The following is a 22,823-nucleotide window of genomic DNA, read 5'->3' on the forward strand; positions in this document are numbered from 1 at the left end:
TAGTATACAAGCAATAAAAACAACGTATTATATCATTTAAATTATCAGGAAACACTTTAAGCAGCTTATTTGCTGTTTGGTTTCTTACTATATTTAGTTTACCCTTTTCCTATCTTATAAATATCCGCCCTCCTAAGCTCAATTTATTTTTATAGATTTATTGGCTTTTAGTCACCCAAATGAACAACTGTTCATAATGCCTGTGATTCATAATATTCACGTATATAAGTCATGGAGCATTTGTTTTACATTAAGTCATAAGGCGTTTGTTTTGCATTATTGCCGACAGACACGTGTCGATTCACTTTCATGTTCGTTTCTCACATATAAATGTAATTATTCCACGACTCGTTGAAATATAGCTGTATATATTTCTTTACCTAAATACACGTTGTAGCTGTGCGTTTTTCCACAGAATTATTACGTAAACATTTCGTTCGCTATTTCAATTTGGTCATAAATCAAAACTTGGCCCCAGAGCGCAGTGAAATTTGAGTAAGAAACGGAATGCATGTTAAGAAATTTGTGAGATTTTTTTGAAAAATTGAAAAAAGAAAAATTGAATTTAAAGAATATTTTTAACGAAGGTTGTCAGTAACTACTTAAAGGGAAAATATGTTTGCACTGATAAAAAGGAAATCCAAGGACATTTATTGTAATAACTGCAAACTATTTTCAAATAAAATCACGCATTTTTTATTTCTATTTGGAACATTATTTTTACTTATTTAGCAGACATATTTGAAAAGAAATGTATCTGTAAGTTAAATATATTGGACAGTTGGAATATGTTAAGCTCATGTTATTTATTTTCCCACATCTTCATTGGTTTTTTGTAATTAATAATCATTTCAACTGCAAAGTTTGCTATGCCACTTTTATTTCGAGTGCAGAAAATAAACAAAACTTGTTAGTCACTTGACAGGCGATAGTCTGGTGCTCCTTTCACCGCCCCTCCATCGTTTTGCGAAAATTTCCTTGAACAATGGCAAAGCTTTGTATGACAGTTTGTTGTTCTCGTCAACTGCGAAGTTCATGAACAAATGCTAAAAAGCAAACCGGAAAAGTACTATATAAACGTGTATATATATTTATTTTTACATGCAAATTACTCATTGAGAAGATGAGTGCATCGGGGCGAAGGTTGGGGGAGCTCATCTGGGTTTGAGTGAGAAATTTGCATGTTTATGCGAAAAAATATTCGGTTGTTGTTATGAAAATTTCTCGTTTGCCATGTGTTTGAGGAGCGGGGAAACGGCATTTCGCGCTTTGCGGCAACGTCAACTTATCTCCTTCGTCTGCATTTGAAATTGAAGTTTGCGACTAGAGCTGGGGGATGTGTATGTGTACGTATATGTCATCAAAATGCGTCGTGTAAAATTGGGTTTTAATAACAAATTCAATTTAACTTGGAGCATTTTTTGATCCACATACGTGGGGGGCAGCAACGACGATAATTGCTTGTCCTCGGGAAAAGGAAAGGAGCCGCTGGCAAAACGAGAGGTCAGGCGAGACGAGAGGCTTTGTGCATTTTAATTGAATTTTCCCCCCACATTTTCCCGGCGCTGCCCCATATGCTGAATTATTTGCTTGCCGCCGACCGTCACAGAAAAATTAAATCGCAGCACGTTTGCTCTTACGCTTGCCACTCCTGCGCCGATGCACTTGAGTGAGTTTCCATAAAGCGCAGATCTGCGGGAAAACAAACTGGAACTGAATCAGAAATTAACATAAAGGCCTCAAAAGTCAACCAACCAACCTGTGTATCTGTTGTTCTTTTTTCCCTGTTTTTATGTATCCAACTTGGTATTGTTAGGCGGCCACGCCCCCGAGCTAACGGTCTCAATTGTAGTACGTCCACAGCAATTTGTTTGATTTCTCCTGCCTCTTTTGACATGTCCAGCATTTTCACTGACCTGTCCCACGATGAAAAGCCGGGGATGGGATGTGTGGGATTTTCCAACCTTCTGTGGCACACAGAGAAAAATGTTGACATTTACCAACTTCTTTCGTTTGCACTGCAATTTGAAAGCCGCTTTCAATCACTGGTTACTATAGAAAGCGATTTTAAAGACACCATTACTTAGCCAAGCATGTTCTGTAAGCAGTTCAAGTTGTCGATTTTATTTAATTTCTACATATTATTTTAATTACTAATTTTACATCTGGTGTTTCCCACATCACATTGCTACTTGAAATTATTTTTTCAGCCATAGAAAGTTTCAAACTGATTCACTCCACCCACCTCCTGTATTTTTTGGTTTATTTCTCAAGGCTGTCAATTTCAAACATTTGTCACCGACACAAATAAAGTGAAATATGACATTTTGTGACAGTTCTTCAACCATGTTTTCTGTAAAAATCGCCCGCGGCTTTTGAAAAGCGCCTGCTTGACCTGCAAATGATGTTTGGTCTTTTGTGTTTTAAACGAATTTTTATTTTAGGTCCTCAAGCACTTTTAAATTCATTTGTTCATATCTTTCGCTTTCATTTTAGCATGTATTTATTCGATTTTGCTCCGAAAATATTTAAATACCTTTTCCCCAACCCATGACGTCAGTGTCCCCCTAGAGCAACCTCCAACACCGCAAATTCCAATTAATTGGCAAATTTTTATGGTAATATTTAATTGCCATAAATAACAGCAAGCCTTCTGCGTGCTTTATTGTTCTCCCTGTTCTCGTTTTAGCCTCTGTTGATTTTCCCCGATTATTAGCTTAAAATACACATGAGGCCATAAATAAAAGCCGAACTCAAGGCAAACATGCAGAACAAAAATTACGCATACGCCGCATGGTACGGTGCAAACCTGACATTGAACTTGCCGTTTGCGTTCGATATCCCGAAGGCCATTCGCGGCAGTTGGGGGTGACATTAAATATTCATTTGGCAGTCGGCTGCCATGACAACAGTAAAAAGTGGCCCCAACAGGGACTGAACGATATGGCGAATGGGGGACAATATTTTTAATTGTCTGACCAAACGTTCGATATACACAGACTAAACGTCCCGCTGGCTCCTAGGGGATGAGGGACGTCTTTTGGGGTTGTTTCCTGGGAACGGTGATGGGTGGTCGTAATGAAGCTACATAAATCTCGGCACTAAATATATTTGCCAAGTTCGGGGAGCTGGGGAAGTGAGGCAATTAATCTTTTGCTGCAAGATATATAAAAGTTTGTGTACAGCAAGTGGCGGAAAAATAGGTCCCAGCTAATGTGTTATTACCAAAGGGTAATAAAATGTATTAAAATTAAATGTAAAAAAAATATTTATGCAATGGATCTTTTTATTACGTTTGTGTGAGTAATTAGCACGGGATGCTGCATGTGTGCCGGCAGAGGCTTAGCAGAGCTATTCCCTATGTCCTGCGATTTAAAGTCATAAATTAAAGTAATTTTCTTTTATATGATTTACCTAAAATTTGATGACAAGCTCCTTAAATAAATTTTACCTTGAAAAAATATTATTATTACTTTTAGTAATATTCAAAATTCATTGCTAATATTCCGACTGCCGCTGTAGGTGAAAACTTTTTTTGGCCGCCAAACCAGGACACGTAAAAAAACACTCAGGGGAGGAAAGTCGGTTGCCTTTTGGGAATGGGCAGGGGACATCCTCGGGCCACAAAAGTAATAGCACAATAAATGTGCATCAGGCAGCCAGAAATCACCGCAGTTAAGGAGGCTCCGCGTCCCCCAGTGCGTGTGAATTATAGATAACCGTGTTAATGTTGCAGTGCCTCGCCTGCTTTTCGCTTGGCCTCCCGCTCCACCAAAAATATTTCCTGGACAGCCCCGAACAAACAAAGTTGCCCGTGGAAAGCTGAAAGTTTTTGGCTGCGCCAGAAGTTGGCCTGAAAGTGTGCCAAAGAAGCTCAGCGGATGCGCGATACATTTCCACAGCAACTTCCTGCGTATCCTGGACAACATGTTTCATTCTCCTTGTCGAAGTGCTTGTTGATTATTATTTATTGGAGCCGTTGTCGCCGCATTTACAACTTTAAAAACACGTTCAAGTGTTTAGCACTTTCCATTTTAGCACTTACTGTACACTTTTCACTCCCATCCCCTGTCTGTGTGTTTGGCGGAAAATTAGCAATTTAAATAATTTAATTACGCCGTGACCTGCAATTTGCGGCGCTAATTAAAACGTGCCAATGTCCACGTGCCTGGGCCAACTTTTCTGGTATTTGAGTTAGAGAAGCTAACCAAATTTGAACGCTCCATATTCATTAGCTATGCGCTTTGCCTCCGAATTGGTTGCCTGTAAGTACACGTAGTTTTCAGCTACAACTTTTTTAAAGGTATTTGCATAGGACGTGAGTTCTTTGATATGTAGATTTTACACGATGGCATGCAAATGTATCATCTGTGCCGGCATCCTAATTGCTTTTGGAATTTTGTTTTTTATTTGCTTACATTTTTAATTAGCTTGTCAAGGTGAAAAATAGGCGGATAAATATACAACTTATATTTATGCGAAAGGAAAGTCGGTAATTGTATGCGGCAAACAATTTTTTTATACTTGGTAACGCCTTTTGTTTGAGAGATTTATAGCCAGAAAACAAATAACGTCATCAGCAAATTTTAATAATAAATATTCACTTAACTCCAGCCGATTAAAATTGGACAAACAATTACTCCTTTTGTCTATTTATATATGGCCATTTTCGAATTAGTTAAATAAATTAAATTTGGCAAATTGTTCATTGAGCATAAATATGCGAATTATATTGTTTGTTTACGATTTGAGTTTTTGGAGCGGAAATTGATTGTGTTTAATTTCCAGCAGAGCGACCACAGTGAAATTAATTTTTGGTTGTTTTTACTTGGCAGCAATTGCAGCAGGGCAACAAAGTAAATAACAAATTAGAGAGCCAGGGAATCCGAAACTGAAACTCGTGTTGGGAATGGAAATGGTTACACCCGGTACTTGTGCAGTTCGAGGGTATATTGTACTTGATGTTCATTTAGATTAATATTATAAATTAATTACTACCTGATTAAAAGCAAGGAAGATGGGTTTCCTATTTGTTTATACTTAACATGCTTTAAAATCGATGGGTTCAGTCACACAATGTGCTTTTATTAAAATATTTCAAGATTTAAATTCACCCAAGTAATCCCAAATAATGAGAAAATAAAATGTTAACCTGTAAATTAAATTTGAGTATTTTTCCATTACTTGTGGTGGTTATTTAAATTTAATTTATAGCTAATTAGCAATTTAATTTTATTGAGTAGTAATGCGTTTCGTATAATGGATATTTTATAGTCGTGTTTTTATTGTCTGGCCATCGAGCTGTTTTTATTTTCGGTTGCCAACTTTTGCGAGGTGCCGGGAAATGGCAAAAGAGAATTGCATTAACTCCCCTTGAAGCAAAACCGCAGCCGAAAAGCTTTTGCCACAGAAATCTAATTTAGCACTCTCGTCGCTCCTCTTTTTCAGATGTCGCATCAACTGCAGCAGACACGTCGCCGCTTGGGCTCCGTTAGCGATTCGGCGCCACCATCGGAGTCCAGTGAGGGCACAGGCTCCTCCTCGGAGCCCCGGGACGAGTTGATCCTCCACCCGGACTGGTCGGCCCACTCGCACTCGTCGGCGCAGAGGAGCAGCGCCCACGGAACCACATCCCTGTACAATGCCTCGGATATCGATGCGGACACCATCAGCACGGACACCACGAGCAACACAAACCTCTCGGACTACGAACGTGGTCAGGTGGAGAGCTTCTTTGGCGGATTGGGCACGGAGATTTATGTGAGTGGCGCCCTGGCCAATCTGTACGAGGGAACCGGCAACGATGGCGATTGGCGCCTGGTGTTCACCGGCATTCCCGTGATCCTCCACGACAAAGGGAACTCGAAGGCCCGGGCCATACCCAGAGTCACCCTGGTGCTGGCGGAGAGGGGATCCTGCTTCGCCCTGTGGTCGGACCGCATTGATAACCTCTCGAACTATCGGATTGCGGGCCCCTCGTTCCACACCATGTGCCGGTCGAGCAACCACCAGCAGATGATTGGCTTCAGCTTCGACTCCACGGATGCGGCCCGTGAGTTGTGGCAGCATGTGGAGCGCTTGGTCTGCAATCCGGAGAACGAGGCCCTGACCGTGCCCGGAACCCGGAAGCAGAAGAAGCAGAAGCGCGCAAAGCCGGCTCCCCTGCCGCCGAAGTCGCAGATTTCGCACCCGTGCCAGTTCCACCACGTGACCAGTGTGGTGAAGGAGGACTGCGAGCGGTACTACAGCATGCAGGCCTTCGGACCCCCGAATCCCCAGCAGCATCGTTGAGTAGGGTCGGGCGCGTGGATCTGGAACACGAGCGCCCTCTGGTGGCAGAACTGAGAGCCTGCCCCAAATCAACATCCCCGAAGAAAAGAAAATCCAGCAAAACCCTAGATTGTACACCTAGTTATAGACCCATTTGTTATAGGCCTAAGTTATGCCAATGTGCGATCCGAGTGTTGCAGCTCGGCCAACACATTTATCTGTGATACGATTTAGGCGTCTTTAATTTAGAAGAGGTAACTGACAAAAAAAAAACACTTTGATAAAGAACATTTTTAACGCAAATATAGTAAATATAAAGAGAACTTTTCCAATTTATTACAGCATATTTAACGATTAACCGTTGTCAATAAGCGAGTTTTTGTAAAACCTTTTCTAATATCACGCATAGACACATACCCTTATGCATAATTATATTCGTACCACATAGTCCTGATATCTATCGAGTATCTGTATGTCCGCATTCGCATGCACTGCGAAAAGTTTTTGATACCTAAAAAGCTTGTTTCTTATCGGACTAACGACTAAGCCCAGGCAAAAAAAGAAAAAACTGTTTTTTGGTCTATGTATCATATTATATACATGAACATATTATATGCTATATTACACCTATCTGAATATTATACGTAGCTCTAAGCATTACTCATAGCCACTTGTCTGTATATCTCTGGACTTCAAATTTTGCCTGTGCAAAAGCATCGCGAGAATCAAATAAAGCTGACATAAAAAAGCAAATGCATCGTTTAATTAATTGTTTATTGGTTTGCATTAAAGGTAAGCCAAATCACTTAATTAGGTTGAATTTTGTAATTAATTGCTTAAATAATCAGATCATGGGTAAAGTCAGATTATGTGGCGAGTTACTTAAATTACTGAAAATTAAATTCATTGAGGGAAATAATAAAACAGATGAGACTCTTGGTAGCTTGTCACAATTGTGTATGTCCTGTGTTTTTATTAATTGATTAAAAAAGCTCTTGCAACGGCAATTAAAGGAGATCAGTTACCAACAGCTCTATTTAATCCCAGCTCTTTTGTAACCTCTCCAAATTCAATGACATAATCTAGCATATCAAACTTCAATCACTTACCCCCATGACTCAATTACTTACCATTGAATGCACTGCCAATTACAATAACAATTAAGGCCATTACGACTGCAGAAGTGAGCCCGCATAATGATGCGGCCAGGGGATTGCACTCTATGCACTCCATATACATATGCGGATGCCGGGGCGAAACGGGAGCCGATTCTGACGCTGATTCTGATTGACCGATGGCAGCCATAAATGATGTCGCGGTGCACTCGGGTGACACGCCCCCAACCCACTCGCCGCCCCTTTTGGCCAGTTGCACAACCACGCTGCATATTTATGCTAATTAAGACACGTCGAGGGGCAGTCGGGAGTCCACTGGCGGTACACTGGTGGTCCACTAGACAATCTCTTTCTGCCGCCTGGCTTGCATTTTATGGCCGCTTTTTCGTTTTATTGTTTTATGTGTGCATCGCCATTATTAATGCTATTATGGTGGGCATTTATTATTTCATGTTGGACAATTAAAATAGCTACAATTTTTGTTTGCCGCGTTGAATAATGTGTGCAGTTATGCCAACTTGGCCAACATCGCCGGCTCCCAGGCGGCCCAAATGGATGGGCATCCGTCGCGCTGATGCAATGGAAGCGCAATTGTTTTGCTGCCAGGCGACACTTGATTCCCACAGCTGAAAGTCTAATTAACTGCCGACCTTGATTAAGTGCGAACAATGCAATTTCCTTGGATGGCAGCAAAAGCGGGGAAATGGGTTAAACAGCAGAGTGGATGAAGTCGCAGCCATGTTCCCAGATCGACCAGCGTTATGGGCTACTTCTCAGGCGGTACTTGCGCATTATATGGTTTGTACAAAGCAGTCTGCATTAGACTATAAACTGTTTGATAAAAATATAATTATTTTTCATCCCATTTTGTGCACATGCAAAATCTCAGAAAAATGAGTTAATATCTTGAGGCTGTCAAAGCTAATCGATGTCGCCTGTCATTCCACAATACTGCTTGCACTGTGTGTTTTCTGCGAATGCCCTCGCAACTCATCATACTCGGTACTCCCCGAAAATCCATTCAAGTACCAACCAAAGCGTTTTAATCAAAAACATGCTAAGCCGGAAAAATTCAGTTTGGCATTCAACTTTGTGTGGGTCGATGTGTGTGTAATAGCCAATTCAGTGGTTGCATTTCTGATGGGGCCAAGGACTCGCATGGCCATTGTCCGCAAACGGAGCAACCGGACTAATGGCAAAGCAATCCCCATGATTCCGCAGCTGCCATTCCCCCAAAACACAGAACTGATCCCTGCCGAAACATGCAAATTCACGGACAAAGCCATTCCTAACTCAACTCTCAACTCTGTGGAAAAATTCAAAAATTGCATTTGCTTTCGGTTTCGAAATGGAGATTACCCCCCACACAAAAATGCAGTTGGAGAAATGCATACAACAAAGTAAGCTTTTTCCAGTTTTTACAAAAAATATACCAAAACAAGCACAAGAAAATAGACGTTTTAGGATCTACAATTTAGTGTAACATTCTTAGAGGCATATCAAACCTAACATAAAAATTTGTGAAAATTTAAATCAAATATTTTTGATTTCTCTTAAAATTGTATCTTATTTAATACATTTTTTTAATATTTAATTTGTATTATCTTGACTGTAAAATACCCATTCGTCTTTTCAGTGCACGAGTTTATTTCCGTTTGGTTGTGGGTGCCTGGGTGAGCCGCAATCATTTTGATTATTTTAGTTGACTGGTGCAAAAGTGCGGCTTAATTGTTACCAGCAAACAATAAGCGGAAGGTTGTGGCTTAAACAAATCCCGGCAAACTACAAGAGGGTGATGGCAAGTTGGCTAAAATGTCGATGCCAGCCCACAATCAACAGCATTAAAAACATCTCAGATGCCAGTCAGGCACCCATCGTACGATGATGATGATGATGATGATGGACATGATGCTGCTACCGACTCTTTTGTGCTAGAAAAACCATTAAATCGCAAAGAAAGTAGATGCTTTGCTTCAAGGTAAGGCGTTGCCAGAGGTTTCAGATCCATTTCCTCGCTTTCCTCGCCGCCATTCTTTATGGCAGCTTTTCAGCGCGTGTTCTGTATTTGCAAACAATTTGGTGTGACACCAAAGGCACTTGTGACCTTCTCGTCCGCTCCTCTTCCACCCATCTAAGCCTTGTGCCCAACAGAAACATACATATTTATCTTGGACCCCTCCCTGCACCACACGCATCGTGTGTTTGGCTTTGTGGACTTAAACTTGTCCGCATTTGCATAGTTTGCGTCCTAGTTTTCCGTCGGACACGCATTCCAAATGGCAGTTTCCTGTGAGCAAATACATCCAAAAAATCCAACCTCTATGTGAGCCTTTGAATTCGATCTGCCTGACACAGAGATATAAAAAACATGCAGGGTGTTACGTAAGAGTGCCAATTAAATTTGCATTGCGCACAATTTTAGTCCACGTTTTTCATTAATATTTCACCATTTTTATTTGCTGTTGATTTAGCCAAATTGGATTTGCAGTTTTCAGAAACTACTGAACCGGATTAGTCGGATGAAAAGGTTGAGGGGCTGCAAATAAGCGAATTTAAACGTTGAAGTGGAAATTTCAAGTGCCCAATATTGAACTGAGCTGACTATGTTATAAAAAGAAAATCATCTGGTTTAGCTGGTTTCTTTGTTTTTTTGGTGAACTGACTAAATATATTTTCGAATTTACATATCATCGTTTAAAATAGATTACTATTTCATTGAATACCTCCTCCAATTACACAATTAGGTCCCCGACACACGGGCAATTTGTTAAGAACGCAGAGTGTTAAATCAGATTCTCAACGATATTAATTATGGGCTAGGCTCCGTCTTCTTTTTTACCATTTTTAGTCTGGCTTCTCTTGCGGCTTGTACCACACCTGAGTGACTGCGACTCTAATGGCCGCATCTCCTCCGCCGGGGAACTCCTCCAGCTCCAAGCGAGAGATCAAAAGTCGCCAGGAGGCGTGGAGACGGCAAGAAGAGGAACCAGATCAAAGAGGTAAACCTGTTCGGGAAGAAGGAACTCAATTGCAAAACGAAACGAAATGCGCTCCCCGCTGTTAGCAACTCATACTCCCGGCTCATGTGGCAAGATCAGCCAGAAAATAGGAGGCAGGGGTCTGCAAGGCACACATGTGGCAGTCGGCACCACCCGCTCGACCCCCTCATAAACATGTTTTCTTCAGTGCTCTTCACTTTAAAAAATACCTAAGGAAATCGAGAAAAAACTTTAAATTACAACTCAAAATTGTTAAAAAGAATTTTTATTTGCGTTAAAAAAAATGTTTTCAAAACGCATTTACAAATTCTATTATACAAAAACCATCTTTACATAAAAACTCTCTTGTAAAAACTTAGTAAAATGTACTTAAAGAATATAAAGTCCACTTATTAGTCAACTAATATAAGCAGCTATTTTCAGATTGATGACAAATTTAAGAGGTTTTATGTGTATTATACTTCATTAGTTTGGAATTCGATATACATTAGTTTCGTTCCAATTTCCAGAAACACCAAAACAAAGCCTTTTATTATTACACAGTTTTAAGTACAACTTTTTTATTTTTGATTTTTGTAAAATGGAATTGTAAAATATTTGATAATACTTTGAATATGTCTATAATAACATATATAATTTCGGTTTCCATTTATCTTTAGAAACGAACTTGATTGAAGAAAATAAATCTATATTTTTCAAGTGCATTTGCTCTGAATGCAGCCGAGATTCCACCCTCCTTGGCACGGGAACCAGGCGGGAAGTCAAGCGAGGCGATCTCGGCGGCCCAAGTTCATTGCTCTTGGTGTCGTCTGTGGCGAGTCTGTGCCGCAAATAATGGTGGGACACTACTTGTAACTCACGTGTTGTGTAATTGCGAACATGCAAAAATATGCATCTTGATTGGCGTTGACTCTTCGCCTCGGATTGCCATGGATTGGCATTAAAAGCGTTTACTGAAGTTTTGATTAATTGCACGTTTCCAGGCGCCACCGTTTGCTCTGGACACGAACTTGGTTGCAAAAACAGGTTGCGTGCAGTCAATTTTGATTTATTTGGCAGTCATCTGTGTCGCGGCTGGCGGTACAATGCATTTGACACTTTTCCTATTTGCATAATTCCATCGTTGGTCCAGGGAACTGGTGGAGCCGCGAATAATGGACAGAGGAGTCAATCAACCAAGGCTGCATTGGACGGGTTACGTCTGTCCGGCAGGTGAGCGACCCGCCTAAAGTGTTTTTGGGGCAACAAAGTTGCTATTTTCAATGATTTGAAATTTTATATTATTCAAAAAATATATTAATATCGTCGAAGTTAAGTTTTTTCATAAAACATAATTTGAAATCAACTTCTGCGCCATAATCGTACAGTTTAACGGACATTTCTGGAACTACTTATAAGCAGCGCTCTTTCGTCTACTTCTGGAACCACTGGTTTTCTACATGTAGATAGTGCTGGCATGGCTTTTACACCAAAATAGCTTAAACTAGGTTAAAATAAAAATATTGATAATAATAGAGAGTATTGTTTAAAGTAGGTTTTAAATTTGAATTACTATTTCTCATTTCCTGAAATGTGCTTGAAATTGGTGGCCATTTCCTACCTTAATTTCTTAACCTTAATATAAGGACAAACAAATTTTTTTTTTAATTATCATATCATTTATATAATTTATTTAAAAACACAATTGAGGATTGTTTCCTTTTATACAGAAAACATATTTTATTTCAAGTTTCTCGGAAAAGTATAAATGCACTAAAGGCTGTTTTACTCTAGCAGTATTTGCTCTTGAAGTCGTAGTCATCCTCGGAGCCGGTGGCCAGCAGCTCCTCCTTGCAGCCGTGGTGCAACCGGTGCACATCGGTGTCGAAGCACTCGTCGTGGAGCCGCTTGTCCCGGCTTTTGCTTCGCTGGCGTCTCGAATGGGATCCATGTCCATGTCCGTGTCCATGACCATGGTGATTGTGGACGTGGCTGCTGGTGCCATGGTGATGCTCGGACGGTGGGTGATGGCTGCTGCCAGAGTGGAGGGTGGCCTTGTGAAAGGAAGTGGGCGGAGGACTAAGCTCCCTTGGTGGCCGGCAATGCGCGGATGGTGGTATGGGATCATCGTATCGGGGACAAGGATGATCCCCCACTGGAGAGGCTGTCTCATAGCGTTTGGACAGCATTGTGAACTCCTGGTGTGCGGAGCACAGGGCCTGAAGACGATGCAGCAGATCGGTTTCGGGCAGATCCCTAAGATGCAATGTCCTGGCAACCGATGTGCGGAAGGATTGCAAATGGGACAGGCGCTGATTGGCATCCGAAAGTTGGGAGCTCAGGCGATTGACGTCATCACGCATGGACTGAAATATGTGGGAAACTTGGTTTACTTTTTCTAAATTTCGACCTTGTATACTTACATTGATAAGCGCCTCATCGCGACATCTACGATTCTGGTTGGACTCGCAGGAGGATTTGAGGCGCTCCTTGAGGGCATTTAATTGGGACAGAAGCCGGGTCTTTTCGTCCTCCAGATCGCATATCTGAGTGGTCAGCTCATCAATCTTCCTGGCCCGCTCCAAGGAGGTGATCTTGTACTCCACGGCCTCGGCTAGCTGGGCCTTGACCTCGGCTATCTGGGATCGGGCGTCGGCCAGCTGGGCACTCAACTTGTCCACCTGCTTGGCCGCCTTTTTGGCCCGGCAAACGGCCTCGTCCCGTTCGCCCTGCAACATACACTTGCCGCGGGCGCCGTCCTCAATAATGGCCAACTTGCGACGCAGCAGCTCCAAGTGGAGATCCCTGCGCTGCACTTGCTCCCTGAGAACCCGCACTCGCCTCTGCAGGTTGTACACACTGCTGCTTTCCTTCAGGGGAATGTCATGGCAGGATCTCTCCCTGCGAAGCTTTCCATGACCATGCCCGTGAACATGATCACAGCAGCCCTTCTCCGGGCTGTGGTGATGATTGTGGTGATGGGCCACCTCGTGCTCGCAGTGGGCAGTGAGTCGCTCGGCTCTTTCGAGCAGGTTCTCCGCCATCAGATTGGTATCGGTCCCAAGTGCCGGAGGTGCAGAACACTCGCTCCAGTTCATCGCATTAGCCAATCGCTGCAGAAACTCCGACAGACCCATGTGATCCTTGCGCAGAGTATGGATCTCGGCATGGCACTTCTCCAAGCGCTCAGTTAGCTCGCATTTCTGTGCCTCTCCAGAGCGGAGGCGACATTCGGTGGTCTGTTGGGTCTCCTTCAGTTTCTCATGTTCCGAGCTCAACTGATCGCGTAGAGAATGCATTTGCTGGGGGTCGATAATGGGTTTTAACTGTTATAGAGATTTATAATGAAATATTACGACTTATTACCGCATGCATGGCCTGATTCTCCGCCAGAGTCTCCCTCAACTTGTCCTTGATCAGGGTTTCACAGGGTTCGGGCACATTCAAGAGATTGCTCAATCCCCTCAAGAACTGCAGGCGATCTCCCTGAATCCGGTCCAGGTTGTTCTGCAGGCGATGACAGCGCGACTCGAAGCCCCGCAACTCTTCCTTGAGTTTCTCCCCATTGATTTCCGACTCAGTTAGCCTATCCCTTTGAATCTGCAGGTCCCTTTCGTACTGCCGGCAGCGTCCTTCGAGTTCGTGATTATGATTCCCAGCTCCATCCAGCTGGGCAGTGAGACGCTGCTTCTCGATGTTGGCCAACGACTTCAAATTCAGCAGCTCATTTTCACAGGAGCTGAGGGTGTCGCAAGTGGAACTGACCTTGGCCTTGGTCCTCTGGAGTTCCACCATCACCTCCTCGGCCCGGGAAATGATGCACTCGGGAGTGGCATGGGAATTCTGATTGCCATCGCAGACATCCATGCCCAACCCAATGCTCAGGCGGCGCAGGAGGTCGTGGAGCTGGGCCTTAGCCTGCTCCTTCTGAGATTCCTCATTGGCCACATGGGTTTCCAGGTGCTGTATCTTGCAGATCAGCTCCTTGTTTCGCTCATCGGAACTCCGCTTCTCCCGCTGCACCGTCTGAATGGTGGAATCACATCTGGCCTGGACGGACTGCTCCCTGCTCTCGGCATTTTGCAGGCGACTCTGGAGGGATCCGATGAGAGCCGTCTGCCGAGCTGCCTGGGAGCGAAGATTTTCGATTTCAGCATCTTTGCTGCACAACGCCGAACGGGTTTCAGCGAGCTGGGAATACATTTTTTATATTTCACCTTAGTTTAGGATGATTTACTAGGGCTTACCTCCCCCGTTAGTCGCTCCTTTTTGTAGGACAATGCGGCCAATTCACTGCGCAACGTGGTGGTCATGTCCAGTCCATGATGATGTTCTGTCACGGTGATTCCCGCAGTGCCACAGGATGTATCCAGCTAAAAGTTGAGCACAAATTAAAACAACTAAATTTATAGCACAGCCGATTCATTTTTTAAAATAGCCACCATTTTTTTTTAACAACATAACATGAATTAATATGGTTTAATAAGGTTTTAAGGAAGTTTGCAAATTTCTAAACATATTTTAGGTAATATTTATTTTTTCATTATTTTACAATAAATAAAGGTTTTTGTGAAATATTAAGATAATATTGGATTTATGTTTATGTTTTATTTCCAGATGAAAGAAGTACATCAACTACCATAACTTTAATTCCTAGGAACACACTATTTATAAAATTAAAACCTATTTTCTTTATAATCGTTAGGCAACAAAAAAATGATTTACAAGAACATAAACTTTCCAACTTAGAGATCACTTTAACAAATAATCCTTTAGCGAAATTTTAAAATTATAATAGTGAAGCATAACATATATTTATCTTTATTAAATTATGTCTTATTTTTCTTTCGTCGCCTGATAGTTTAATTGTCACTGTTTATCGTGTTTATCATTTGTTAATCCCAACCAAGTGATGATGATGCGGCGACAGACCACCACTGTGTCCCAAGTGGTGGTGATGCAGATGATTTTCACTGGGCATTGTCAAAGCCACGAACTCCGGATTGCGACCACTCCAAAAAACCAAGCGAACCGTTCCCAGTCAAAGCCGTCCGAGAACTGAGCTGTGATTCGGGAGAAACTCCTTTCGGGAAGCCTAACAACCTCCACCTAACAACTGAGGGCAGACCGATGCACGGCACCAAGGAATTTACCCCAACATAACATCACACAATGCTCAAATTTATGCTCCAAGTGAAAACGAGCTCAATGGCAGGGGCAAGGGGACTCCGAGGAGGAGGAGGACTCAGGTGGAGTTTCACCATTTTGGCCACGTTTACACATTGGGAAAACTTTGCAGTTTGTTTGGATTATTTGGGTCATTCACATGGCGCCAAGTGGCGAAGTATCAAATGCAATATCCACAACGGACTCACGCACGCGAATGCGGAAGCTAGGGGAGTGGGTTTTCGGGAGGTTCTATACTCTACGGTGGAAATTTTCAACCTGGCCGGAAACGGAAAATGAGGTGTGCAACTTTTGGCCAATTGTCTGCACTTTAGAGAGGGGTAACAGCGAAGACAAATGGGAACTGAAAATGTGGGGAATATTCGATAAGCTTGGCCAAGTTAATTACACAGCCAATTGGGTTTGGCTTTAAAAGGGAATTGTTATGGATAAGGTAAATTTAGGTTTTTATGGTAAAAGAAAACTTTTTAGTTATATATATAAATGATTAATTTGATAATACATAGTTAGTGCATTTAATGCTACGAAAGTTCCTTCCATTTGCACATAATTCTTGAATAAAAAACGTCCTTTTCGAGATTCCCCCACATTTTGCTCCCCCTGCCACTTTACGACCCCTTTAGCAAGCACTACCACTGTATCTCCCCTAGAATCGTCGAATTTTGTGCAAATCCCCCCACAAACATCATTAGTTCCCCTAACAACCGCATAAATTTGAAACATAAAAGGCACCGAGCCAAAGTCGTTATTCAATTGCGAATTCACATAAATCTAGCCTGATGTGATGTCTACACGTTTATATGGCAATTTGGCACACGATTTCGGCGAGACTAATTTTAGATTGGTACTCGGAGCCCTAGCGACAGACAAACAGCTTACCTGGCAGGATGGAAGTGGCTGTCTCAGAGGTGACATTGTGGTCATCCCATCGCTCCCGGACTTCGTGTCGCTCTCAGCACCGAATAGCACCTCGAACACCTGCCAGTCCTCGGGAGCATTGCCATTGGTAGTTGGTCGCGGATTCGCTGGCATTACAATGGATTTTATCTGGGCAAGCCCGATCCGCCACCGACTGGCGCTGCAAAAATTCTACTCTCTATTTTCTAAGCGTAAATAATACTCAGCCAACCAGGCAACAAGCGCGGGCAAAGTTATGCGGCAACTTTCAGGTTGCCACGGCGCATAAAATAACTATGCATGAGGATACAATAGTTCCCCGGTGCGGAGTGGGCTCCCAGGTGGGTTACTACGGCGACTGGAGTGCACATAATTCGATTTTCTAAGCTGCAATCGGCAGGCGGGGGAGTCGCTTGCCTGTAATTTCATTTGTCCCCGCCAAAAATAATGAATATGGTAAATGTTTGCCCTAACTTGGCGCCCCTCTCCCAACCCTATGAGTACCCCCATTTCGCCTGATCCTTCGGCAGTGACTTTGAAGGCAACAACCCTTTGGGGGTTAAGTTCATGCATTACGGGATTTGATTATTTTGTTTGGGTTGCCAACATAAATACATTCTGTCGAGTATTGACGAGCTTTAGAATTTCGCTGACTTCTGGTTGGGTTCGCTGGGATTGAAAACCGCCTCGATGGCCTCTACTGCCGCTTTCACGTCCGAGGATTTTACCTACAAATATAAATTGTATCATGTTTAAAGATCTTTCAGAAATGGGACTGTCACCCATTATTTTTTATAAGCTCAGGATCATTCGTTTTATAACCTTATTATAACCCACCTGCTTTTGCTGGCGAATTTTCTCCTCCGCCGCCATGAGTTCCTTCTCCTCGGCTATTCTTCGCCGGAACATTTCCTCCTGCTCCAGTAGGAACTTGTGATCGTCCTTGACCTTCTGCAGAGCAAGCTTGTTAATGGTGCACAGCACCTCGATGTTCTCCATGTCAGTGTCCAGCCTGACCTGCCACTCCTTGCAACTGGCTTTCAGTTTGTCCACCTCCCAGGAGTACACCAGCTCCGAGTTATTTCGCACCAGTTGGTCGTGGCTCAGCTTGGTCTGCCAATCCTTCAGCTCCTCCTGCAGCAGCTCCTCACGGTCCTTCAGAAGTGTTAGTCGCTGATCCATACAGCTGTTTACCCAGTTGATCTGGTAACGCACCTCTATCGGATCAATGGCTGTGGCGAAGTGTATCCGAAAGATTGTACTTTTCTATCAGGAGGAAATGTTTGGTGAAACTCACCGCTAACATCTTCGAAGCGACCCATGATCAGGGAATGCCGTTTATGTAAATGGATGTCGCTGGATTCCTCTTTTGGGCTAACGCGGCTTAGATTTTCTTTTAACAGGCAATTGGCCTGGAGGTCCTTAATCCATGCACCATCCGTATTGTACTTGCAATCACTAAAAATAAGAGTGTGTTGGTTATGTAAATCAAATAATATTATAACTTTAATGATTATTTTTTATGATACTAATATTTAGAAAATCCCCTCCTACCGTATAAGCTGTATGCTGCTCTTGCAGAGGTCCTCATTCCGTTGAAAGTCCTCTCGGATGTCGTATATGATTTGCTCGATCTCGTTCAGATCAGCCCGGAACTTTAGGCAGTCGAGATCTTCGCTGCTCCGCTCCCGATTGATCACATCTAGGTACAACTGATTGTGGTTCAGTCGTAACAGGAAGTGTTCCAGGGACCAGCTGAACAGGTTGTAGGGCATTTCGTCCAGCTTTCCTGGCCAGGGACTCGAGAAGAGGCGCAACTGCTTTAGCAGTCGAACCGACAGGAACTCGATGGCCGCCTTCTGGCATTCGACATTCAGGTCGGCTATCATGTTGGACCGCTTCCTAATGCTTTCCATGACCTCCTGCACGGTCTTCCTGGCGATTCTCCTCTGGCGTTGGGTGGCCAACTGCCGCACCACCATGGCCTCTGCCCCCTTTTCGCTCAACCCAATGTCCATCTCCACAGGATTCATGGTGGCCGACGCGAATAGAGCTGTAGATCGCTTCAGCGAACTCACCCGGCGCTCGTGTTCCTCAATGACCTGGCCGAGGAACTCATCACGGCACTTGGACGGATCGAGGTGGTCCGGCAGCGGGAACTGTATCTCAAACGGATCGGTCGAGGAAGAAGATTCTCTCTCCTCCGTATCCTCATCCATTTGGATCTTTCTGTGAGTTCAGTGTATCTTAAAAAATAATTTTTTTTTTTTTTTTATTTAAAGTGTGCTTTGTATGTCGGGGTATTGTGTATGTGTGACATTTAAATAAGATCAGGCTGCTATATTTGTGTTCTTGTTGAGCTTGGGTTGAGCATGTTAATTAAAAGTACCAACTCAAGTTTAACAAGTTTATTAAGGTAAATTGTTAAATTGCAAACATAAGTAGTACATAAGTAAAATGACCGAAAGTGAAGGACGTACTATTGCACTTTGGAATTTCTGGACTTCCTTTCGGATTTCCTCTCAGACTTTCTGACAGATTTCCTCTCTGACTTTCTGACAGACTTCCTCTCAGACTGTCCCTCAGGAGCCACTTCAGTTGGTGTTGCTGGCTTTGTATCGGACTTTCTCACGGATCTTCTTGATAGTCGGGCCTCTTGGGCGGCAGATTCCTATAGAATTGGCGATTTAATAACGAGTGCAACAAAAGTAAGCTCTGCAAAAACTTACCCTTTGTACGCGAGCCTTGGCCTCCTGGGCAATTATAGCTCGCACCTCGTCCAGTCTTCGAAGATACATTTCCTTCTCTTCCGTGTAGAACTTCAGATCGTCCTTCAACTTTTGCACGGCGAGCCTTGACACGGTGCAAAGAACGTCGGCGTTCTCCAGGTCGTTGTCCTGTCGCTCCTGCCACACCTTAATGCTTTCCCTGAGCTTTCCCAACTCCAGTGAGTACATCAGCTCGCAGGAGTACTGCACCGATTCGTCCCGCGACGCTTGCTCCTCCAAATCATTCAGTTCGTCCCTCATCGATTCCTCCCGACTCGTTATCAGCATGAGGCGCTGATCCGTACAGCTCCTTAACCAGTTGATTTGATAACGCATCTCGATGGGATCCAAATCTGCGGGCGAAGAGGATAGACGTAGGTGAACTATCTGATCTAGATTTATATCTAGTAACCTCACCCACCCGCTGCGTCCTCGAAGTTTTCCAAAACGGATGTGTGGCGAAATACCATCTGCATGGAGCTACTTCGGTTGAGAAGCAAGGCGCGTGTCTTTTCGTCTTCGATGGCTTGGAGATTCTCGTTCAGGCTTTTCACCCACGGCGCCTTCTTGTTGTATTCGGCACCACTGCAACGAAAGGAAACCAAATATGTTTTATACCTTCAAGGAAGCTGACAGAAGTGTATACGACTTGGAAATTCCAGCAATATTTGCAAATTAAAGCACAATATACTAGTACTTACCGCAACTGTTGGATGCTGTTTTGGCAGAGATCTTGACCGGCGCGAAAGTCCTCCCGGATCTCGTGCACAAGCATTTCGATCTCGCTCAGGTCCCTGCAGAACTTCACGCAGTCGAGATCCTCGACGCTTCGCTCCCGGCGGATGACATCGAGGTATATCTGCTTCACGTCCATGCGCATCAGGAAGTCATCCAGCGACCAGCTGAAGAGGTTGTAGGGAATCCCCTCCTGCTCGCCCGGCCAGGGACTCGAGAAGAGGCGCAGCTGCTTGAGCATGCGCACCGAGAGGAACTCGATGGCCGCCCTCTGCACCTGGTAGTACAGTTCCGTCATCATGTTTGACCGCTGCTTGATGCTCTCCATGACCTCCTGCATGGTCTTCCTTGTGGTCGCCCTCTGGCGTTGTCTGACCATCTGCCGCACCACCATAGCCTCTGCTCCCTTCTCGCTCACCCGCAAGTCGGCCTCCAGGGGATTCACGACTTCCAAGGATTTTCGGGCCTCCGTTGACCACCTCAGAGAACTCACCCGGCGCTCGTGCTCTTCGATGATCGTGCTGAGGAACTCATCTCGGCACTTGGACGGATCAAGGTGATCCGGCAACGGGAAATTTATCTGTAGTGGATCATCTGCAAATGTGGTTCCCTTCTGTTCCTTGGCCTCATTCATTATAATTCTATTATTTTTTGGTCTTAATATTTTTGTTTTTTTTTTGGTTTTTGTCTCAATTTTACTTAGTGTTTGTTGGTTTGAGTACTGTTTTTAAATGTGTCATAAGTATAAGAGCAACATAAAAACTTCTGCATGCTTTCTGTTTTTTTATAAAGTCCACCAAACAAAATTTGCATTAAGGAAAGGGGAGTGTTAAAGCTTAATGGGTGTCCCTTTTAATGTTCTCTTTGGTAAATTGCAAACATATATAAGTAAAATGGTCCAAATCGAAGGATATTCGTTTACACTACTGATTTTCTGGATTTCCTTTCCGACTTTCTTTCAGACTTCCTTTCAGACTTTTGTTCAGATTTCATTTCAGACTTCCTATCAGGTTTCATTTCCGACTTTCTTTCAGGTTTTACTTCAGACTTTCTTTCAGGCTGCCTTTCAGTTTTTATTTGAGACTTCCTTTCAGACTTTACCCCAGATTTCCTCGTAGACCTTCTCGATAATCGACTCTTGTTAGCGGCCAATTCCTAGAGGATTTATCAGCATGTGATTGCTTAAAAATGAAATTTCTATAAGGACACTTACCCTTTCTTCTGGAGTCATCTGCTCGTAGGCTATGAGAGCTCGCACTTCGTCCAATCTCCTCAGGTACATGTCCTTCTGTTCCATGTAGAACTTCAGATCGTCGTTAACCTTTTGGACAGCAAGCCTTGTGACAGTGCACTGGACGTCGGCGTTCTCCAGATCAGTGTCCAGTCGATCCTGCCAAGTCTTTATGCTTTCCCTGAGCTTTCCCAGCTCCAGTGAATACATGAGCTCGCACGAATCCTGCACAGATTGGTCACGCAAGGCTTGCTCCTCCAAATCCCTCAGTTCGTTCCTCATGGCTTCCTCCCGCCCGTTGATCAGCATCAGACGCTGATCCGTACAGCTTCGTAGCCAGTTGATTTGGTAACGCATCTCGATGGGATCGAAGGCTGGAGAGGTTAAGCAAGTTTAAGTCGCTTAAGGGGAGTTTACATATGGGGATGTAGTAATCTCATTTACCCGTTGCATTTTCAAAGTCCCCCACAACCGATGATTGACGAAAATCCATCTTAAAGAAGCTTCTGCGATTAACAAGCGCCTGTTTAGACTCACTGTCGTCCATATCTTGCAGGTTTGCTTTGAGGGTATTGACCCAGGGAGCATTCGTGTTGTATTGGGCATTTCTGAAAATAGGTATAGGTACTTACTTACCTTACAGTCAGCCATAAATAAATATTATACTGATTAAACCTTACCGCAGCAGCTGGATGCTGTTTTGACAGAGATCTTCATCTTCGCGATAATCCTTTCGAATTTCGTAAATAAGGAGTTCCATTTCGCTCAGATCCCTGCAGAACTTCACACAGTCGAGATCCTCTACACTTCGCTCCTTACGGAGTACCTCCAGGTAGATCTGCTTGATGTTCAGACGCTTCATGAAGTCATCCAAGGACCAGCTGAAGAGGTCGTGGGGAACCTCTTCCAGTTCGCCCGGCCAGGGACTCGAGAAGAGGCGCAGTTGCTTGAGCAGTCGCACCGACAGGAACTCGATGGCCGCCTTCTGGCACTGGTAGTTCAGTGCCATCAACAGGGTCGATCTCATTCTAATGCTGGCCAAGACTTCCTCAACTGTTTTCCTCTGCGGCCCCGCTTGGCGTTGCTTGGCCAGCTGCCACACGACCATAGCCTCGGCCCCCTTCTGAACCTCTTCATCCTCCTCCTCCACGGCTCCGGGAATTAAAGTTTCACGTTTTATTGTCGATCTGGGCCTCAGGGACTCTGCCCTGGACTCGTGTTTTCTTATCAGGTGGCTGAGGAACTCATCTCGGCACAGTGACGGATCTTTGTGCTCCGGCAGGGGAAACGGAATTATCCAAGGGTCTGATAGGGACTCTCTAATACTAACCCTGTTGATCCCTTCCTCATGTTTTGTCTTTTTATGGGACATTTTATTGTTTTATTTTCTGTTTATTTAGTTTTAGTTGTCTTATTTTGAAGTATTTGTTGTGGGGATCTGTTATAAGAATACTAAAACATGTTTTTAGATTGCTTGATTACTAAATTGTATAATTACATTTTATTTTCTTAAAATATTTTGTTAAAAAAAAGTATTTTTAAAATGCTTTTTAAAAACGTTTGCACATAAATTATGACTGCACAGAAAACTACTAGCTGTTATCAAGGACTATTTATGCAGAGCGCTTAGCTGATATTTTCA

General features: G+C 43.5%; 5 protein-coding genes across 8 annotated transcripts in view; 1 reads left to right on the top strand and 4 right to left on the bottom strand.

Annotated features, from left to right (window-relative positions):
* LOC108033794 (uncharacterized) overlaps positions 1–7,023 on the top strand; it is a 41,991-nt gene extending 34,968 nt beyond the window's left edge. Inside the window, exon 4 of the mRNA XM_017108404.3 lies at positions 5,449–7,023. Coding sequence (XP_016963893.1) covers positions 5,449–6,291 — 843 coding nt within the window. The 3' untranslated portion in view covers positions 6,292–7,023. The remainder of the gene's footprint in view (positions 1–5,448) is intronic.
* Positions 7,024–12,112: 5,089 nt separating this feature from the next.
* Positions 12,113–16,833, bottom strand: LOC108034360 (coiled-coil domain-containing protein 170). 2 transcript variants are annotated; one of them, XM_017109248.3, is made up of 5 exons: positions 16,430–16,833; positions 14,611–14,736; positions 13,730–14,554; positions 12,787–13,665; positions 12,113–12,729 (listed from the first exon to the last, which is right to left on the bottom strand). In XM_017109248.3, exons 1-5 carry the CDS (start codon positions 16,580–16,582, stop codon positions 12,154–12,156), a joined length of 2,559 nt encoding a protein of 852 aa, XP_016964737.1. In that variant the 5' UTR covers positions 16,583–16,833; the 3' UTR covers positions 12,113–12,153. The 2 variants fall into 2 exon arrangements, with proteins under 2 accessions (XP_016964737.1, XP_016964738.1); XM_017109249.2 differs by lacking the exon at positions 16,430–16,833 and adding an exon at positions 15,270–15,357.
* Positions 16,834–17,011: 178 nt separating this feature from the next.
* On the bottom strand, positions 17,012–18,758 carry LOC108034347 (uncharacterized). Its single transcript, XM_017109232.3, has 4 exons — positions 18,002–18,758; positions 17,745–17,905; positions 17,285–17,679; positions 17,012–17,175 (listed from the first exon to the last, which is right to left on the bottom strand). Exons 1-4 carry the CDS (start codon positions 18,664–18,666, stop codon positions 17,086–17,088), a joined length of 1,311 nt encoding a protein of 436 aa, XP_016964721.1. The 5' UTR covers positions 18,667–18,758; the 3' UTR covers positions 17,012–17,085.
* Positions 18,759–18,840: 82 nt separating this feature from the next.
* Positions 18,841–20,697, bottom strand: LOC108034346 (uncharacterized). Of its 2 annotated transcripts, XM_017109228.3 has the most exons (4): positions 19,917–20,693; positions 19,637–19,800; positions 19,177–19,568; positions 18,841–19,118 (listed from the first exon to the last, which is right to left on the bottom strand). In XM_017109228.3, exons 1-4 carry the CDS (start codon positions 20,582–20,584, stop codon positions 18,927–18,929), a joined length of 1,416 nt encoding a protein of 471 aa, XP_016964717.1. In that variant the 5' UTR covers positions 20,585–20,693; the 3' UTR covers positions 18,841–18,926. The 2 variants fall into 2 exon arrangements, with proteins under 2 accessions (XP_016964717.1, XP_016964720.1); XM_017109231.3 differs by lacking the exon at positions 18,841–19,118 and having other exon boundaries at positions 19,322–19,568; positions 19,633–19,800; positions 19,917–20,697.
* Positions 20,698–20,779: 82 nt separating this feature from the next.
* On the bottom strand, positions 20,780–22,626 carry LOC108033429 (uncharacterized). Of its 2 annotated transcripts, XM_017107752.3 has the most exons (4): positions 21,862–22,625; positions 21,626–21,789; positions 21,164–21,555; positions 20,780–21,105 (listed from the first exon to the last, which is right to left on the bottom strand). In XM_017107752.3, exons 1-4 carry the CDS (start codon positions 22,551–22,553, stop codon positions 20,869–20,871), a joined length of 1,485 nt encoding a protein of 494 aa, XP_016963241.1. In that variant the 5' UTR covers positions 22,554–22,625; the 3' UTR covers positions 20,780–20,868. The 2 variants fall into 2 exon arrangements, with proteins under 2 accessions (XP_016963241.1, XP_016963242.1); XM_017107753.3 differs by lacking the exon at positions 20,780–21,105 and having other exon boundaries at positions 21,348–21,555; positions 21,626–21,812; positions 21,862–22,626.
* Positions 22,627–22,823: the final 197 nt, after the last annotated feature.

Source organism: Drosophila biarmipes, chromosome 2L (assembly GCF_025231255.1).
Source record: "Drosophila biarmipes strain raj3 chromosome 2L, RU_DBia_V1.1, whole genome shotgun sequence".
NCBI lineage: Eukaryota > Metazoa > Arthropoda > Insecta > Diptera > Drosophilidae > Drosophila > Drosophila biarmipes.

Bases quoted from the DNA above. Each gene is read 5' to 3' on its own strand.
- LOC108034360 (XM_017109248.3), bottom strand. From the start codon at position 16,582: ATGCCAGCGAATCCGCGACCAACTACCAATGGCAATGCTCCCGAGGAC. The intron at 14,737-16,429 runs GTAAGCTGTTTG...CTCAACTTTTAG, and splicing joins AGCCACTTCCATCCTGCCAG to CTGGATACATCCTGTGGCAC. The intron at 13,666-13,729 runs GTAATAAGTCGT...ATCGACCCCCAG, and splicing joins AGAATCAGGCCATGCATGCG to CAAATGCATTCTCTACGCGA.
- LOC108034346 (XM_017109228.3), bottom strand. From the start codon at position 20,584: ATGAATGAGGCCAAGGAACAGAAGGGAACCACATTTGCAGATGATCCA. The intron at 19,801-19,916 runs GTAAGTACTAGT...CTTTCGTTGCAG, and splicing joins AACAGCATCCAACAGTTGCG to TGGTGCCGAATACAACAAGA. The intron at 19,569-19,636 runs GTGGGTGAGGTT...CTTCGCCCGCAG, and splicing joins AAACTTCGAGGACGCAGCGG to ATTTGGATCCCATCGAGATG.
- LOC108033429 (XM_017107752.3), bottom strand. From the start codon at position 22,553: ATGTCCCATAAAAAGACAAAACATGAGGAAGGGATCAACAGGGTTAGT. The intron at 21,556-21,625 runs GTAAATGAGATT...TAACCTCTCCAG, and splicing joins GGACTTTGAAAATGCAACGG to CCTTCGATCCCATCGAGATG. The intron at 21,106-21,163 runs GTAAGTGTCCTT...TAAATCCTCTAG, and splicing joins AGATGACTCCAGAAGAAAGG to GAATTGGCCGCTAACAAGAG.
- LOC108034347 (XM_017109232.3), bottom strand. From the start codon at position 18,666: ATGGATGAGGATACGGAGGAGAGAGAATCTTCTTCCTCGACCGATCCG. The intron at 17,680-17,744 runs GTGAGTTTCACC...ACTTCGCCACAG, and splicing joins TCGCTTCGAAGATGTTAGCG to CCATTGATCCGATAGAGGTG. The intron at 17,176-17,284 runs GTGGGTTATAAT...TTATATTTGTAG, and splicing joins AAATTCGCCAGCAAAAGCAG to GTAAAATCCTCGGACGTGAA.